This window comes from Balaenoptera borealis (assembly GCF_965194805.1).
Source record: "Balaenoptera borealis genome assembly, chromosome: 14".
Taxonomy (NCBI): domain Eukaryota; kingdom Metazoa; phylum Chordata; class Mammalia; order Artiodactyla; family Balaenopteridae; genus Balaenoptera; species Balaenoptera borealis.
This window is the reverse complement of record NC_138875.1, coordinates 13,083,814-13,100,007: the sequence shown is the minus strand read 5'-3', so window position 1 is coordinate 13,100,007 and position 16,194 is coordinate 13,083,814. Positions and strand designations below refer to the sequence as shown.

At 40.6% G+C, this 16,194-nt stretch overlaps 2 protein-coding genes across 10 annotated transcripts in view; both read left to right on the top strand.

The window, feature by feature from the left end:
* TNFRSF11A (TNF receptor superfamily member 11a) overlaps window positions 1-12,127 on the top strand; it is a 163,152-nt gene extending 151,025 nt beyond the window's left edge. Inside the window, exon 11 of the transcript XR_014233828.1 lies at window positions 12,019-12,127. The gene's annotated coding sequence lies outside the window, so the exon portion shown is untranslated. The remainder of the gene's footprint in view (window positions 1-12,018) is intronic.
* Window positions 1-16,194, top strand: part of ZCCHC2 (zinc finger CCHC-type containing 2) — a 57,119-nt gene that overhangs the window by 1,217 nt on the left and 39,708 nt on the right. For all 9 annotated transcript variants that reach the window (XR_014233822.1, XR_014233823.1, XR_014233824.1 and 6 more), the window contains exons 2-3: window positions 12,019-12,130; window positions 15,057-15,133. Coding sequence is in view for 3 of the 9 variants with exons in the window: in XM_082352977.1 (XP_082209103.1) it covers window positions 12,019-12,130; window positions 15,057-15,133 (189 nt within the window). In the remaining 6 variants the exon portion in view is untranslated. The remainder of the gene's footprint in view (window positions 1-12,018; window positions 12,131-15,056; window positions 15,134-16,194) is intronic.

Genomic DNA, 16,194 nt, shown 5'->3' with positions numbered 1-16,194 from the left:
CTGCGTTTTGCTGGGCCGCTCAGTTGCACTCCGCACCCCCCCCCCCGCCCCTACACACACGGGTACCCGCCATAACAGAATGCTCTAGAAGTCTCTTCCGTGCCGGAGTTGCCACGGAAAACATGGAGCTCTCAGCCCCGTCCCCCTCTCGGATGAAGGGTCTCGGGACCTTTGTGGCTTTGAGCATCTCGACGTGTTGGGAAAGGCGAAGCGCTAGGGGAGCCTGTGTGTTGGCCGCGGTCAGCCCTGGGCTGAGCTTTCCCTTTCCTGCCGCCTGGCGCTCTGGTCACGTTGTAAAGCTCTGCCTTGCCCCTCGGTGAGGCGTCCTAAAGGTGCGCTCCCGGCGTGTGGCCCTGTCTTTGATACAGAGGGGCTCTTTTTGCTCAGTGTATGCCTGAGGTAAAGGGAGTCGTAGGGTCTTTTGGCTCCTGCTCAGAGAACTTCGTGTTCCCAGAAAAACGTCAGATGTGGAGACCCGCGAAATGACTCAAATTAGATAAGTCGTAGCGCAGGTTGTCTGGGTAAAGAAACCCCTCCTGGGGCGGTTGGTTATGCCCTTTGCCTCTGGCGGTGTCCTGGTTTCTAACGGGTTTGAGTTGTGCTTACACATTTGGGTACGGGGATGTTTGTTGGTCCTTTGCTGAGGCATAAGTGTTTTCTAAAAAGTTATTAAACGCCAAAGTGTAGAAGAGGAGAATTAAGATAAGTCATTTGTCGCAAACATTAAAGAAAATAATTTTATATGGCTACGAAAGCAATTTAATAATAATCTAGGCCCAATATAAAGTTCTTGAGCGTCACAATTTTATGGAGTAGTAGCTTTTGTTTAGAGTAAAACCCGAACAGTAAGTTTATTTTCGTGGTTCACAACTATTTAAAAAGTATTTATTTGGATGCCATGTTTTTCAACTTGGGTGACCTCCAGGATGATATATTGGAAAGGGGGAGTTTTTTCACTCCTTGCTTGAAAGTTAATTCAACTTATATATCTGCTGCCATTCAATACCTTGGAATTAAAACTGGGCATTGTATTTCTCTACTGGCTGTGAGGACTCAGCACCCATAGAATCAAAGGAATTTGGGGGCTGGAAGGGATTTAGGGATAATCTAGGCTGAACCCCTCCTTTTTAAAACGAGGCTTCTGTGAGGTGACTAACATTTTAGGACATAACTTTATCAAACTCAGATGTAGTAACGCTAGTATCCAGAATTTTCTTGGTGAGCTTGAAATATTATCTTCCAATGTCTATTTACTACTAGCATGCAACTGTGTATACTGATGGTATAAGCCCTTACCACTCTTCTTCAGCCTACTCACTAAAATAATTCCAAAAAAATCCTGCGCCCGTCATTAAATTTAGAGAAGCAAGTCTGAACTCAGAAGCAGTACTTATATATCTTAAAAAAATTTTTTTCTTGTAATAGTATATATTGTAAAGATAACCTTAGAGTGTAGATATAATCAAAATGCCCCACAGTGGAGCAGTTTATATTATTCCATTCGTATCATTCCAACGAGGGTAACCGATTTCTCGTTTTAAATGCTGAGTCTTTTTTTTTGCCTTTAAAATTTGCTTATAGTGTGTTGGAAGGTGACTAGACAAGGAGAGAGAAGCATGAAAACCACAGTAATGAAATTTTTATCTTGACTGCAGTGTGTGGCCTTTTCTGGCAACCAGTGAGTGCTGGGAAGAGTGGACAAAGTGAGGCTGGGCATCCTGCCATTAATTTCAGCACATCATTACTTCTCAGGCAGTGCCCTGTGCTGTGGCCATCAGTAGAAGTGGAGGAATAAATAATAGGGGATACACACACTACAGGTGACACTGAAAGCTATTTCTAGACGTTGGTGTTGTGATGAACTTTTTTTCTCCAGTAGTTGTTTAGGGTTACCGTTAACAAGTCACTTACGTCTCACTAAATTGTTACTGCCCCACACTTTCTGCTGGTTGGCGTGGACTCGGAGGCCCTCAGCTGTGGCTTGTTCTGGCCTTGAAGACATTTCCGCGGATCTTATTGCTCCCAGGCTCTCTCTCTAGAGGCGGCAGATGGGGGTGGATTGATTTCAATCCCTGTTCACTGCAGTCCAACCCAGCTGTTCCGCGGCCTTGCGCCGTCGATCCACTCGGGGGAGGGACGGCCCACCTCCGAGTCTGCAGGGAGGTGCCCGAGGCTCGCGCCCGAGGGCCGCGCGGTCACGCGCCGCCGCCCACCGGCGGACGGCGACGGGGGGCCCGTCCTGCGGGGCTCCTCCCCTCCCCCGCCCTGTAAGATGGCGGCAGCGCGCCTCCCACGTGACTGGCGCTGGCCCCGCCCCCGAGGGAGCGGGCTGAGGACGGGCCGCGCTTCCAAGGGGGTGTCCCTTAGGCCTTCGCTGGGTGAGGCGGAGACGCAGGGTCGAGCGAAGAACCCGGTGGATTGCATGGTGCCCTCTGGGAATGGCAAAGGGGAGTTCTTGTGGCAGCCTTTTTTGGCCCCGGAAGTAACCTTTTAGACCCATACTTGTAACTTTTTCATTGCTTAGGAATAATTCTATTTCTTCACTAGTGTTTTAAGCATCACCTATACTCAATGGATGAAGTAGAACTAATTTTCTTTTAATTTTCTGTTGGAGTAAGGGTATACTAGTCATGACTTTTATGGGAAGTTTTAGGTTGGTTTGGCTGCAGCAAAGAATACAAACAGTTCACTTAATAAATGCCTTTTGGGAGAGGCTTTTAGAAGATCACAGTTAAGCAGTGATTATTTTAGTAGCAAATGGGAGCTATTGGGTATCCTCCTCCAGTTACTTACATTTTTCTCTGCAGTGGTTTTCTCAGGTAAGGAGAATTCAGGGAAAATCTCACTTATACCATAAGTTAATATACCATTAATTTTTCTGCAAATTAACTAATGTAATATATATCGGAGTTTTTTTTTTGTTTTTAATTACCTTTTGTGGATTTTTTTGTGGGGTAGGGGACAGGAAGTGTGTTGTAGAGGCTATCAAAGCGTTGAAGAGTGATAGCCATGTTTAGTAGAGCACTAGACTTGGAGGCTTAAATTCCAGCTCTGCCACTTACTTCGTAATATTAACCAGGCCACTTAAATCCGTGAGCCTCACTCTGATCTGTAAAATGGGAATAATAACTTATTCTTAAGGTTATGGTGATTGAATTAAGGAGATACGATGCAAAATAATTCACACTGTCTTGAGCACAAATTCTTTGAGAATGACGTTCAGTGCGTTTTCTTTTCCACTAAGATGCAGCCATCCAGATTGTTACATCAGTTGTTTTCAGGAGTAGGTTTTCTTTTCTTTTTTTTTTTTTTTTAACCTAATAGAAGTCTATACATAATAGTATTTTCTATATTCTCTATTACCATACCTCTAAATTGATTGTTCAGGAAGGATAAGTAATTAAGCTGGTGTGTGAGACGCATTTGGGGCAGTTTTGTTAATTCTTACATTGTAAAGATCTGGTATGCTACAGATAAGCCCAAAGGAAGCATTTCTCTGGGTCACAAATCATTAAAATATGTATTTTCCCCATATTGGATTTGGAGATGGGAATAGAGAAAATACGTATTTTGAATTTGGGTTATCATGAACTCCTGTGCAACCATAATCTACTTAAATCTTTTTCACATTTAGTTAGGATGATGTAAAGCTATTTTACAGTTTTGTTAAGTTATGTAATTTTTCGTTTATTTCAGAGTACAGCCTGGAATCCATGGATAATTAAACATTTTATGCCTTTTTTATAGAAGCTATTAAATTGGCTGATGTTTAAGCATATTTAATATTTTTGTTCTTCTTGAGAAATATTAAGCTTAATTTTTTTTTTAAGAAAAGCAAAAAAAGCCTGAACTACCCTCAAAGCAGACTGAGCTTCACTTTTATCAACCGTGTTTCCATTATGGAGGACTGTGTTGTCACAGCACTCCTTTTCTTCACAAAGAGCGCTTTGTTACACAAGCCGCCTTCATCCAGGCTGTGTAGACAGTCACTCCAGAAGGGAAGTGCCTAATCGGGTGTTTATGTCACAGGTGGCAGAGCTGCTGGGCGTCGGTAGTCCGTTTCCTTCTGTTCTTCCTATGCTCCAGGGAACGTTTGGCTTTAATGCCCTTCTAAATGTCTTAGTTCATTAGGCCTGTTTAATGCTCATTCAAGAAATAATTTGAGGTCAGGTTTAGGTTTTGAAGAGGTCATTTTTGCAAGTTATTTGGTTTTTCAAGTTTCAGACTGCCTAGTATTGAATGGGGATCTCATTACCATTTATTGCATGTAACTGCTGTGAAGATGAACGTGATAACGTACATGAAAATGCTTGGTAAACACGAGTGAGATAGGTCAACCCATTTGTCTGTTGATGGTTCCAAGAGTGGATAGCACAATTTGGTTGCAATGGATGAACAGAAATACAGAAGCCTGAAGAGATGATAGGGGTTGGGTTGCAGAGGGCCTTGAAGGTCAGATGAAAGAAACTGGTTGCAGTGGGAGCAGGTGGAAATTTGTGTGTCTCCCTGAAATGTTCACTGTCACTTTAAATTCATATGTATGAAAAGAATGCATCACTGATTTGTTAAACAGAAAAAGATCTTCCAGACTCATCCAGTTTTCTCAATGGCACCATTATATTCCTAGTCACTCTGATTTGCTTGATAATCTTAATCCTCTCCACCCTCATATGCTGAATCCACTCTTTTCTCATCCTTGCTGACACCATTCTGTTCTGGGACCTTTATCTCTGATTCCCTTGCTTTCAGCCTTCCGACTTTTTACCTGTTGGATACCACTGCCAGATACATCTTCCTAAAGCAATATTTAATCATATCACGTTTTCTTACAGTGACTGATGGAACGTGGTCTCTAATAGGTCTTTGGACTCAAAATCTTTCTTCTGCTCCTTCCTCTCACGTCTGTTCTTTTATTTAAGGCTGACTCATGCCATCACTTCTTGCATGTTGTTCTCTGGAATTGTCCTTATGGTAATCTTCTCCTAAGAGTCTTTGCTGCCTCTGCATTCCAGTAGCGTGTATATTCTGTGTTACAATTTCGGTACATATCCTATGATTCTTTTTTTTTTTCTTTAACTTTGAATTATTTTTAACTTAAAATCCAGGGGGGAAGGTCAATTTTATAAGTTCCCCAAAGACTCAGGCATGACGTCTCATTTTTTTGTCAACATTGCATATGTTGTAAGTGTTCAGTCAAAATTTCCTATGCTTAGTATATTTCAAATATAGCTCTGAAAAATACCATTATGATTAATTGCTCTAAGACAATTAGAGTGCATCAGGAAGTGATTTTTTTGGGGGGGGGGGTTGGTGAATTATCAGCTACTTTATGGTTACTTGCAGCCATGTAGTATAGGCACAGTTGTTTTGGAAATAATAGAAGGAATTGTTCCTTTAGGTAGAAAGCATGGAGCAGTATAGATTTGAACTGCAGCTTCAATGAGTGAATGCTCAATAGTTGTGCTTATTAATTATTCTTTCAAAATCAGGTCGTGTGTTATGTACACCACTCCCTAAATTAACTAAGCTTTTGTGTGTAGGGGTGCATATTGGTGCAAACCTATGGGTGATGTTTTGATAGGACGGAAGAAGTCACAACTTACAAACTGTATTATTGTTTGGGTAGTTGTAGTTACTGTCGCCCAGTGTTGATCTCTGACCCGTGATTTGCTTGAGGGGTGGTGGGAGCCAGATGTGGAATTGAGATAGTACCTTGCTTATGATCTGAAAGTTAAAAACTTTGGTCACTCAAGTGAGCAGTTTATAATCTAAGAATTGTGGGGTTTTTATGTTTCTTGTTAGGAACGTTTAAATGGGGAGAGTTAAGAAGCATAATGTTCCCTCAGTATAATGGATTTTTGTTTTGAGTATGAAACGCTTGAAATTCTCTAGTGGTCCTGGAAGGAACAGCATGGTCGTGTGTCAGCCACAGTGCTGTGGTGCTTGGAGAAGACTTCCTCAGGAAAGAGGTCAAACACTTACAGAGAGGGTGATGTTGAGTGGTTTTGTTAGTTTGGGGAAGGTGCCTGTTCTCCCAGTTGGTATTAAGCACAAGTCCTAATGCAGTGTTTCCCAACACTAATAATTACCGACCTGTAAGTCACTTTCTGTCAAGGATGCTTCATAAACTTTATAAGCTACAATTTCCACATGGTCCCAGGAACATTTCTCCACTGGGGGTGAAGGCTGTGCTTCAGCTAGAAGTTCCTGCAGTGCCATTTGGCGGTCAGGCTCCTGAGCCCAGGCTCACCTCCTACCAAGATCCTTTGGTGTCTCCTGTGGGGTGGGACTGTGTAGGAGAGGGCAGTTTGGTCATATACGGGCTGGGGAGGAGAGACACATCCTCGCTAGATCCTTCTGTACTCATGCTCATGGGTGCGTTCTTTTCAACTCACCCAAGAAACATTCTGGCAAAGTGGGGATTTAAAGATCTGGGGGCTGCTAGCCCAGGGATGCAGCAGTTCTTGTTCAGCCTCCTAATTCCAGGGTAAAAGAAGAGATCTTTCCCCTTCTGTGGTAGGAGAGCAAGAAGGTTGGTAAAGGAAACAGACGCTGATGTTAAAGAGGGGGGGGTACCCCAGCTTTGGTCTAGGCTGGAAGCCATTACCACTACTCCCTGCATTCTATACCTTTGTAGCTTTGTGGTCCAATACAGTTAATATTTTTTCACCAGTCCACCTGTCAACTACAGATGGCGCTATTGAGGTTCAAAGAGCAGAAACACAAAGGGAGTTTCCTAAACGTCACACATCCAGGCTGGTTCTCGGGTAAAAACTGCTGCCCTCACTTCTTTCATTCTCTACTCTCCTCATCCCCAGTAGGCTTTTGTATCAGGGTTCTTCTGCTAGATCTTCCCTAATTGTGCATCCTACAAGTTCAGTTCTCTAGAAAAGACGATGACATCGACAATTTTAAGGTTTTTTATTTGTAATAAATTCAGAGCTCCCCAGAATACGTAGAAAGTTACAGTGAATCAGGTTTCCCACTCCCATCTTTGTTTGCTGCACCCAGTTCCAGGCCACTCCTACTCTATACAGGTAGCCACTGTCAGTTCAGAGATGCCGTGTTAGGAAGAACTTAACAGAGCAAGGTCTTGTCTGTGGGCTATGATGGCAAAGTGTATACACGGATTCAGTACATAGTTTAGCACTTCCTCCCACATTCAATAACTAGAGCGCACTTACCCATGCTTTAACATAGTGAATTCTACCACACTCGTCTTGCTGAATCACCTTATTCGCACATTTCTAGTTAAACAGTAAATCACCTAGGAAGTGAGTCCATGATCATAGCAGAAATCCGTGGCATACTGTTTCTAAGCTGCTGATTCATTGCTCCCTCCTTTCTGCACTGTTGGGTCAGTTTTGTTCTTTGCGGCATAACTTCAATACATTTGCCATCCATGTTTCTTCTCACACCACAACTTGCCTTTTATCAGATGCTATAGATTGATTCAAGGCATTTCATTGGGTTGGGTTATACTGTTTCATTGAGTAAAGATGAGACAGATATCTGCTTTTCTACCACATCCTCTCAATTAAAGAGACAGACAATAATTCTTAAATTCACCTCAGCTTCTTCCCTCTTTTTCTACCAAAATAGATGAAATTTGACATCTCAGTAATGTTTCTAATAATGAATCATTTTCTGACATTCACAGGAAGACTTTCTATGAATCTTGTTTAAATAATAGCATATGCTTTAGGTACAACCCTGGTTATTTAAAGAAGAGAATCTGAAACCTAGAACTGTAACAGATTACCCCAAAACTTAGTGGCTTAAAGCAACAGCCATTTTATTATTATTTCTCATAATTCTGTGGCCCAGGAATTTAGACAGGTAACTAACAGCAGGGGCGACTTGTCTCTACTCCAGGATGTCTGGAGACACAGCTGGGGACTGGGGGCATCTCTCCCCCTCTCCTCTCTCTGCATGGTCTCTGGCACGGCAGCCTCAGGGGAATTGCACTCCTCACAGGCTGGCTCAGGACTCCAAGAGCAAGTGTTCCCAGAGGCCCAGCTGCAAGGCTTCTTATGACCTATCCATAGCCATCCCGGAACATCCCTTCCATCCCATCCTACTGGTCAGTCAGGTCTCTAAAGTCAGCCCAGATCCACTGGTTGGGGAATTAGACCCACCTTTCAGTGGGAGGAGTATCAAAAGTATTTTTGGCTATCTTTCCTCTACCACAAAAACTTAATAGGGTGTTGTTGTTTTATATACTAGTGTTAAATTCTAAGTCTGATTTGATGAGTGTAAAAACTTCTGAAGTTAGTAAAATTAGTAAAAAAAAAAAAAACAAACTAAGAAATTCATTTTCTGCTTTTGTTTTTTGTTTCTTTCTTAGAAAGAATGTCTTGGTATTTTAAAATGTACAGTCCGCATCAAAGGACTAGAGGAAACGTTTAGAACATTGGTAGATGAGCTAAAATAAACTCTACCTACAGTTTGACCTTTGTTAAAGTAAAATGAGACCAGTGTGATTTTTGTTCCAATGATGTGTTTTCAGAGAAGAGTCTTTTTAGGACTGTCCAGTCACTTGACTATTTCACAAACTTTCTCCACATTTAAGAGATCGCAAGTATGTAATTGTGATGGCTCTACATGTGTAAAATTGAAATCTGAGCAATCTCTAGAATGAATGAGATACATTACATGACATGTGGATTTGAGCTAACCAGGAGCACGCCATAGATCAGAAAAGGCTTTACACACTCAAATGAGTTATAGAAAGGAGAAGGGCACACACATACTAATGCTCTTTTTGTTCCTGTGCATTCTTTTGCCGGCTTAGAATTTTTAAACTTTGTCTTCTTAATCCAAGCAGAGAAAATTCTCCCACTTTCCACTTGGTCCTGATTCTTTTTGTAAAATGCCAATTCTGGCATGTCGTCTATATTGCATTTGCGTGGGAATCTGAACTTAATAGAAAAAGTGGGCATAATTCCTTCCTGTACGGTTCCATTGAACCACTAGTTTTCAGATTTTATGGCACCTTCTTCTACACAGAGTAAAGCACACGTGACGTGGAGAGGGGAGACGGCAGAACCGACCCCCGTTCACGCTGGGACCAATAAACACCGTGATTCTGATCTCTGTAGCTCATGAGGCGTTAAATTTTTGTTAATAAAATTTAAAATTTTATAGTTTCTAAATTTAGTCTAAATGATTTTATAGCATTGGTACATGCTGAGACTTGGTGTTGGGAGGGGGCAGAAAACTTAATTAGTAGATGTTTCATGGGTTGACGAACTTAGGTCCTTGGATAGAAACTCAAATACCATTTTTCTGCCTATCTTATTAAACTAGGAGGCTTTTTACTTGGTTGTTAAATTGTGTTCTTTAAAGTAACTTTAGGCTTTAAAAATGTGATTTTGATTGTGAAGCAAACTACTTTCACACAGTTGTTTCAATATAAAATTTGTGGAGGCAACATGATAAAATTATTCTTCTTAATTTTTTATTGTGGTAAAATATAATAACAAAATTTGCTGTTTTAACCTTTTTTGAGCGTACAGTTCAGTGGCAGTAAGTACGTTCACACTGTTGTGCAACCATCACCACCATCCATCTCCAGAACTTTTCTTTTATCCCACACTGAACCTCTGTATCCATTAAGCAGCTACCCCCTCATTCCCCTCTCTCTGAAGCCCCTGGTAGCCACCATTCTACTTTCTCCATGAATTTGACTACTCTGAGTACCCCATGTAAGTAGAATCATACAGTATTTGTCTTCTTGTGTCTGGCTTATTTCACTTAGCATAATGCCCTCAAGATTCATCCATGTGTCAATTTTATTCCTTTTTAAGGCTGAGTAATGTTCAGTCGTATATATACCACATTTTGTTTATCTGTTCATCAGTGGACATTTGAATTGTTTCCACCTTTTGGCTATTGTGCATAATGCTGCTATGAACATTGGAGTACTAATTATCTGCTTGAGCCTCTGCTTTCAGTTCTTTTGGGTTTATACCTAGGAGTGGAATTGCTGGATCATATGATAATTTTATTTTTTTGAGGAACTGCTGTACTGTCTTCCACAGTGGCTGCACTGTTTTACTCTCCCACCAGCAATGCACAGGGGCTCCAATTTCTCCACATCTTCACCAGTACTTGTCCGTTTTTTGGATAATAGCCATTCTGATGGGTATGAAGTGGTATCTCATTGTAGTTTTGCTTCGCATTTCCCTAATGAAAACTGTTGTTTCTTTTATATTTTGCATTCATTTATATTTAAAGGTGTTACTTTTAATTCATGAACTACATATGAACAGTGTGGAAAATACTCTATATAAAATGGTTGACCTATTCAGCTAAACTTCCAATTTACACAAGTATTTGAGAGGATTACAGTGCTTTATTTATTTTGATTTTTGAAGTATTTACAGCAATTTTAGGCCAATGTGGTTGTATTACTTTGTAGTAAATGATTATATGGTTTGGGTTAGGAAATACTTGATTTTGTTATTGTTGGAAGAATTCCTGTATCCACTTTTTTTTATTCAGTAATATTGAAAGTTGGTGAATGCCATTCGAAAGTTGGATGTTGACTTAAGAGGTCGGTGCTCTCCTTCTTAAGTGTTTCTGTGTAGACAGTCTTTATTTCCTTGGGTTTCTAGAACAAGACATAATGTAAGGCTGAAGCTTTGCTCCCAAGAGTATCTATTATGATGCCTTATTCCTAGAAATAGAGGTGTCAACTGGCAACCCATACTCATTGACAGGCCAGGATGAATGATGAGACTATAGAACAAAATATTATCTTTTTAACATCTTTATTGGAGTATAATTGCTTTACAATGGCGTGTTAGTTTCTGCTATATAACAAAGTGAATCAGCTATACATATACATTTATCCCCATTTCTCCTCCCTCTTGCGTCTCCCTCCAACCCTCCCTATCCCACCCCTCTAGGTGGTCACAAAGCACCGAGCTGATCTCCCTGTGCTATGTGGCTGCTTCCCACTAGCTATCTATTTTACATTTGGTAGTGTATATATGTCCATGCCACTCACACTTCGTCCCAGCTTACCTTTCCCCCTCCCCGTGTCCTCAAGTCCATTCTCTGTGTCTCTAAATTAGGATTCTTGGAAAGTTTAGGGTCTTCTGTTTACTTCATTTCTTTATACAGTTAAAAAAATTAATGTATATTATTTATTGCAGATTTGCAAAATTGTAATTGGTTCCTGTAACTGAGATAATTTTGGTCTGAGTAGTGTTTTGAGATTCTGAACATAAAGGGGAGGATAAGGTGTGAGTTGTGATAAAGAATTGTGTTAAAGCTGTTTTAATTTTTGGCTTACCCAGTGGGTTATAGTAACAATATATACAAGGCAATACTTGAATTCTGAGCGCTGTGTGTAAGATTAGCATGCTCTTCATTACTCCAAGTAGCAGTTCTGGGGTAAAACTTACCTCTAGTTCACTAATAGTAGTGATTGGCTGAGCAAATGCAGATTTAGAGCACCCAGTTGCTCTTAGATGGTTTAACATTAATAGTAAACTCATTGTCCACACACATTCTTGTTTAGAATTGTGTATTGATGATACCTTTTAAAAAACTTTTTCCTAACAAAGCATCTTGTTAGACTGTCACTAAGACCAAGTAATGAATAAAAATTGCATAATTATATAAAAAATACAAATACCCTTACATCTGGGGAATAGCATAAAGGGTACCATCTTTTTATATTTATTCCTTCGATCCTGGTTCACTTTGGTAAAGAACTGACATCATTGGCAGTTCTGAATAGCAGTTTGCAAGCTGTCCCAAGAAACTGGGACAGTGAATAATGGATAGAATATTGCCATTAAATGAAGATAAATATTGATACTTCTTTCCCCACTGCTCTGACACTGTACCCTTCTGCTCTTAATGTGTAATCACCTATTTTATCTCTAAAAATTGCTATTAAAATTATTGCTATTAAAAGTAAGACTTTAATCTGGTTTATTTTTGTGCCATTCGCTATTCTTAGTCTCTGATATAGATTAACATGTGCCCCTCTTTCTCCTCTAGAATGACTCTGCTCATGGTGATTATATGCAAAGTAATGAGGCCAATTTAATGGAACAAGCCCCGATACCTCATGATGGACTTACTGTGGCACCTCATAGAACCCAGCGAGAAGGTATGCTGTATTTTTCCTGAACTTTAAAACATCTGTACACGAAAAGATTGCAGAGTGCTATTGACATTGGTTAACTCACTCCTCTTTCTCCTTTTTGAAGTAGAGAAATCCTCCAGGTCTTGGGTTTAGCTCAAATGCCAGCCCTCCCACTTCCTTGAGTCTGTGTCTGGGCTCTGGCTCTGCAGCCCCTGGCCTGTCCCAGCCCACGCTTACTTGGTTCTGCCTTGTGGTCTCTTGTCTTAAATCTGATTGCATACTTCTGGAGGACAAAGACCTTAACCTACTCCCAGAGTATTAGCCTAGTGCTTTATCTGTAGAATGTGCTCGGTGTCTACTGAAGAAATTAATTTTTTTTTTTTTTTTAATTATTAGCACCTTTAACTATTATTTATTTATTTATTTATTTTTTGGCTGTGTTGGGTCTTCGTTTCTGTGCGAGGGCTTCCTCTAGTTGCGGCGAGCTGGGGCCACTCTTCATCGCGGTGCGCGGGCCTCTCACTATCGCGGCCTCTCTTGTTGCGGAGCACAGGCTCCAGACGCGCAGGCTCAGTAGTTGTGGCTCACGGGCCCAGTTGCTCCGCGGCATGTGGGATCTTCCCAGACCAGGGCTCGAACCCGTGTCCCCTGCATTGGCAGGCAGATTCTCAACCACTGCGCCACCAGGGAAGCCCGAAGAAATTAATTTTACGGAAGTTCGCTGCAAGAGAGTGAAGAAATTCCTTACAAGCCCGTTCTTCCTGCAGTAATGCAGTTTTCAGGAGGACCGGGTGGAGGAGTGAAAGGACGTTGCCACCTGAGAAGAAATGAGTTCAGATACTCTCTTCTCCTCGCATCTGGGGAGCCCGTTAGCCTGTATTGAGGGAAGTCTGAAATGGCAGATGTAGACTGCCACCCGGGCGGCCTCGGAAGGGTGAAGGGTGTACACTGAGCATCACACTCAGGTATAGCAGCTTTGAATTGATGTCGTTTTGCTTCCTTTTCATTCCAGTAATAATCCTTTTGTGTGATGCATTTTTCTTCACGGAGGAAAAATAGGTGTGAATGTTTAATGTTTAGAAAATGTTTACAGAATTACCACTTCTATTCAAGACTATTAAACTACTCGAGTCACGAATGAACTGCTTCAGCCAGGCCCAGTGAGCCTACCAGTAACCTAAAGCAGAGTTTGGTTTTGCAGTGAAGGTCCTTTTTTAAAAAAAAGTAAAGATATTAAAAAAATAAAACATAAAGACTACATCAAAAAGGTAACAATTAACTGTAATGTGGTACTCATAGATGGTTTTTCCTTTATTCTTAATTTGTAAACAAATGTACACAGTCCCTGCTTTTCAGTTTTAATTTATGAGAGTTAGGGGATCTCCCGTTATCAGCCATTCCTCACCACATACCCCTTTGTTTTCCTCATCTTGATTCTGATAGATCACAGCAGGTATAACTCGAAATCAAGGCTGAAGCCATAGCCGTGTTCCCGTACCCACACTGCCCCAGTGGTCCCCTTCCCTAGAAGTAAAGCTGCTTCATATTTTGGAACATTGATTAGTTCAGGTGGTTTTTATTTAATAGCATCATCCTTCATATAATTTAATAGAACAGCTTTTGGAAACAGCAGACTCTCCCTTCCCCACTTTGGCCTTTATCATACTGCAGCAGTTGTGAGCAATTGAAGGCTTCTCACCTGGCTTCTGAGATTTTCTTTTGTCCCATTCTCAACATTTCTCACCCACCAAGGGAAATTGGCCCAGAAGCAGGCCACCAAACACTATAGATTTGGAAAGTTAACACAAAATACTGGTAATGGTATCTCCTTAGTTTATTATGCCTGTTTACCAGCAAATTTCTGTAATCTTATGTTTCCTGCTTTCTCAGTGCCCACCTTCTGTGATCTACAGCAGTCTTTAATTCTTCCTGTATACTTTTGTTACTTTGTATATTCTACTTCGCCTATTTTAACTTCTTCTTTTAAGGCAGAGTGAGTCCTTCCCTTTTCTTCTCCATCTCCTGTCCCCCGAATCCAACAGTGACCTTCTGATGAGTCACTTTCCTAACTTCTTACCTGTGACCTTTATCATCTTCATGACTATTTCTTCTACTTACACCGTGAGCAACAATCTTTTTTTTTTTTTTCCTTAAGTCCTTATATTATGCTTAGTAGACTGGCTCTTTTCAATTTGTAAAGAGATTTGCTTGCTAAGGTGATAACTTTTACTGAAGGATGTATGAAATGAGTAGTTTGGGGATTTGCACTTTTGCTTATTACTTCACGAGTAAGCGGACCATCTAATTCAATTCAGAGTAATTGTTCTTAAGCCATTAATGTAATTTATAATCACTATTTTATCTGTATAATAAATTGTGAAAAATTTTGCTGCAGTGAACCATCATAGTTCGTTATAATGTTAAGTTTGTGTTACTGTTATATGATATTAAGGGTCACATTCGAGAAAAACAATTTTTAAATTCTCAATTGGAAGGAAATTTTTACCAGTTCATATTACTTTTGAAGGGTTTTTCCCCCCAATTAAAAAACAAAAAAACCAAAAAACATTTTCTAGTTTACACCTAATATGCATAAATAACTGAATGACTCTAAAGTGCTGTATTTGTGGTAATCTGAATTAACAGTTCTGAAGATTTCATCTAGAACAATAATCTTCACTGCGGGCGCCTTTTATTATTTATCTTTGGTGCTTAGCAGAGTGCTTGAAATGACTTCAGCCACTCAGCATGCTTAGTGGATATAGAAATAAATTACTTCATGAATGGACAGCACATTGCTGTGCTTCTGGGTTTTTTTGTTTTATTTCATGATTAAGGCTAGTAGTAAAGATGAAGATAAATAGCTTAATCGTTTGGCTTTGTCAGGTTGGGTAACTGAAATATGTATCTAGTCTCTGTAGAACAAGTCAGCATGTTTTCTTTCTTTCAGCTGTACACATTGAGAAGATAATGTTGAAAGGAGTCCAGAGAAAAAGGGCTGACAAATATTGGGAGTACACCTTCAAAGTAAGCTACTCTCACCCAAAAAGATATCTCATACTATGTTAAATGATCTTTTGGAAAGAATGAAAATTGATCTTTGGAAAAACTTAATGGCAGGTTTGCTAATTTAAGGGAAGCTATACACATGTCTGTGTTTGTCTTAGTTAAGGGAATGTACTGTTTTCAGTATATACTGCATGGTTTGCCAAGTGTTAAAAATTGTATCACATTAAAGTTACTCTGACAGTTTTATTAAAAAGAAATAAGAGCCTTAGATTTAAGGTGTAAGATATATCTTTAAAAAGTGAAAGTAAACATTCACCAGTATTTTTAAAAATCAAGATCACAGGCATTGTCTTTTCCTGGTATTTTTCTCCTCCTCTTCTTTCTCCGAGGCTTTGATTTTCTGGCCTTTGTTGGCTTTTCTTATCTCTGCTTGCTCTGCTGCCATTCTGTCCTTCACACGGCTTTCTGATTAAGTGCAGAGCCCAGCTCTGTTAGTCCCCATGGCTCCTCTTTGCCTGTTGACTGTGATGTGGATTCCGTGTCCACGTCTTCCTTCCCCCCTGCTCAGGCTTCGCTGTCAAGCCCTTTCTTCTGACGTGGGACTGCCCACGCCTGGAAGTCGCGTGGAAGGACGCTGCGTTTCTCTGCATCCTCACTTCACTTCCTACCCAAAGGTGTTGCTTGCCCAACTTTAGCTGTACTTGCCTCACAAAGTCATTTCTAATCCTCCAGCAGAATGTTTTTTCATTCATCCCAGGTGTACCACCATCATCCCTTTCCCAGCTTCTTAATTTGGGTTCCATGATTTTTCTTTCCAGAAGGCTGTCATCTCATAGAGAGCAGGAATCTTCATCCTCTGCATCTCGCCATATCTGACTTGCTTCGTACATTAGTTGGAGTTTCAGGACTCTGGCTTCTGCCTTCTGTGAGAAATATCCTAAATTTTCAAATTTTAAGTCCTTATCTCCATGTTTCACCTATGTTTGGAACATTTAACACAAAGCCCCCCTGCTCTCTTCATTCAGTTAGACCAGCTCTCCTTTTGTTGCTGGAGCTCTAAGCGCATTCCTTCCTGAAGG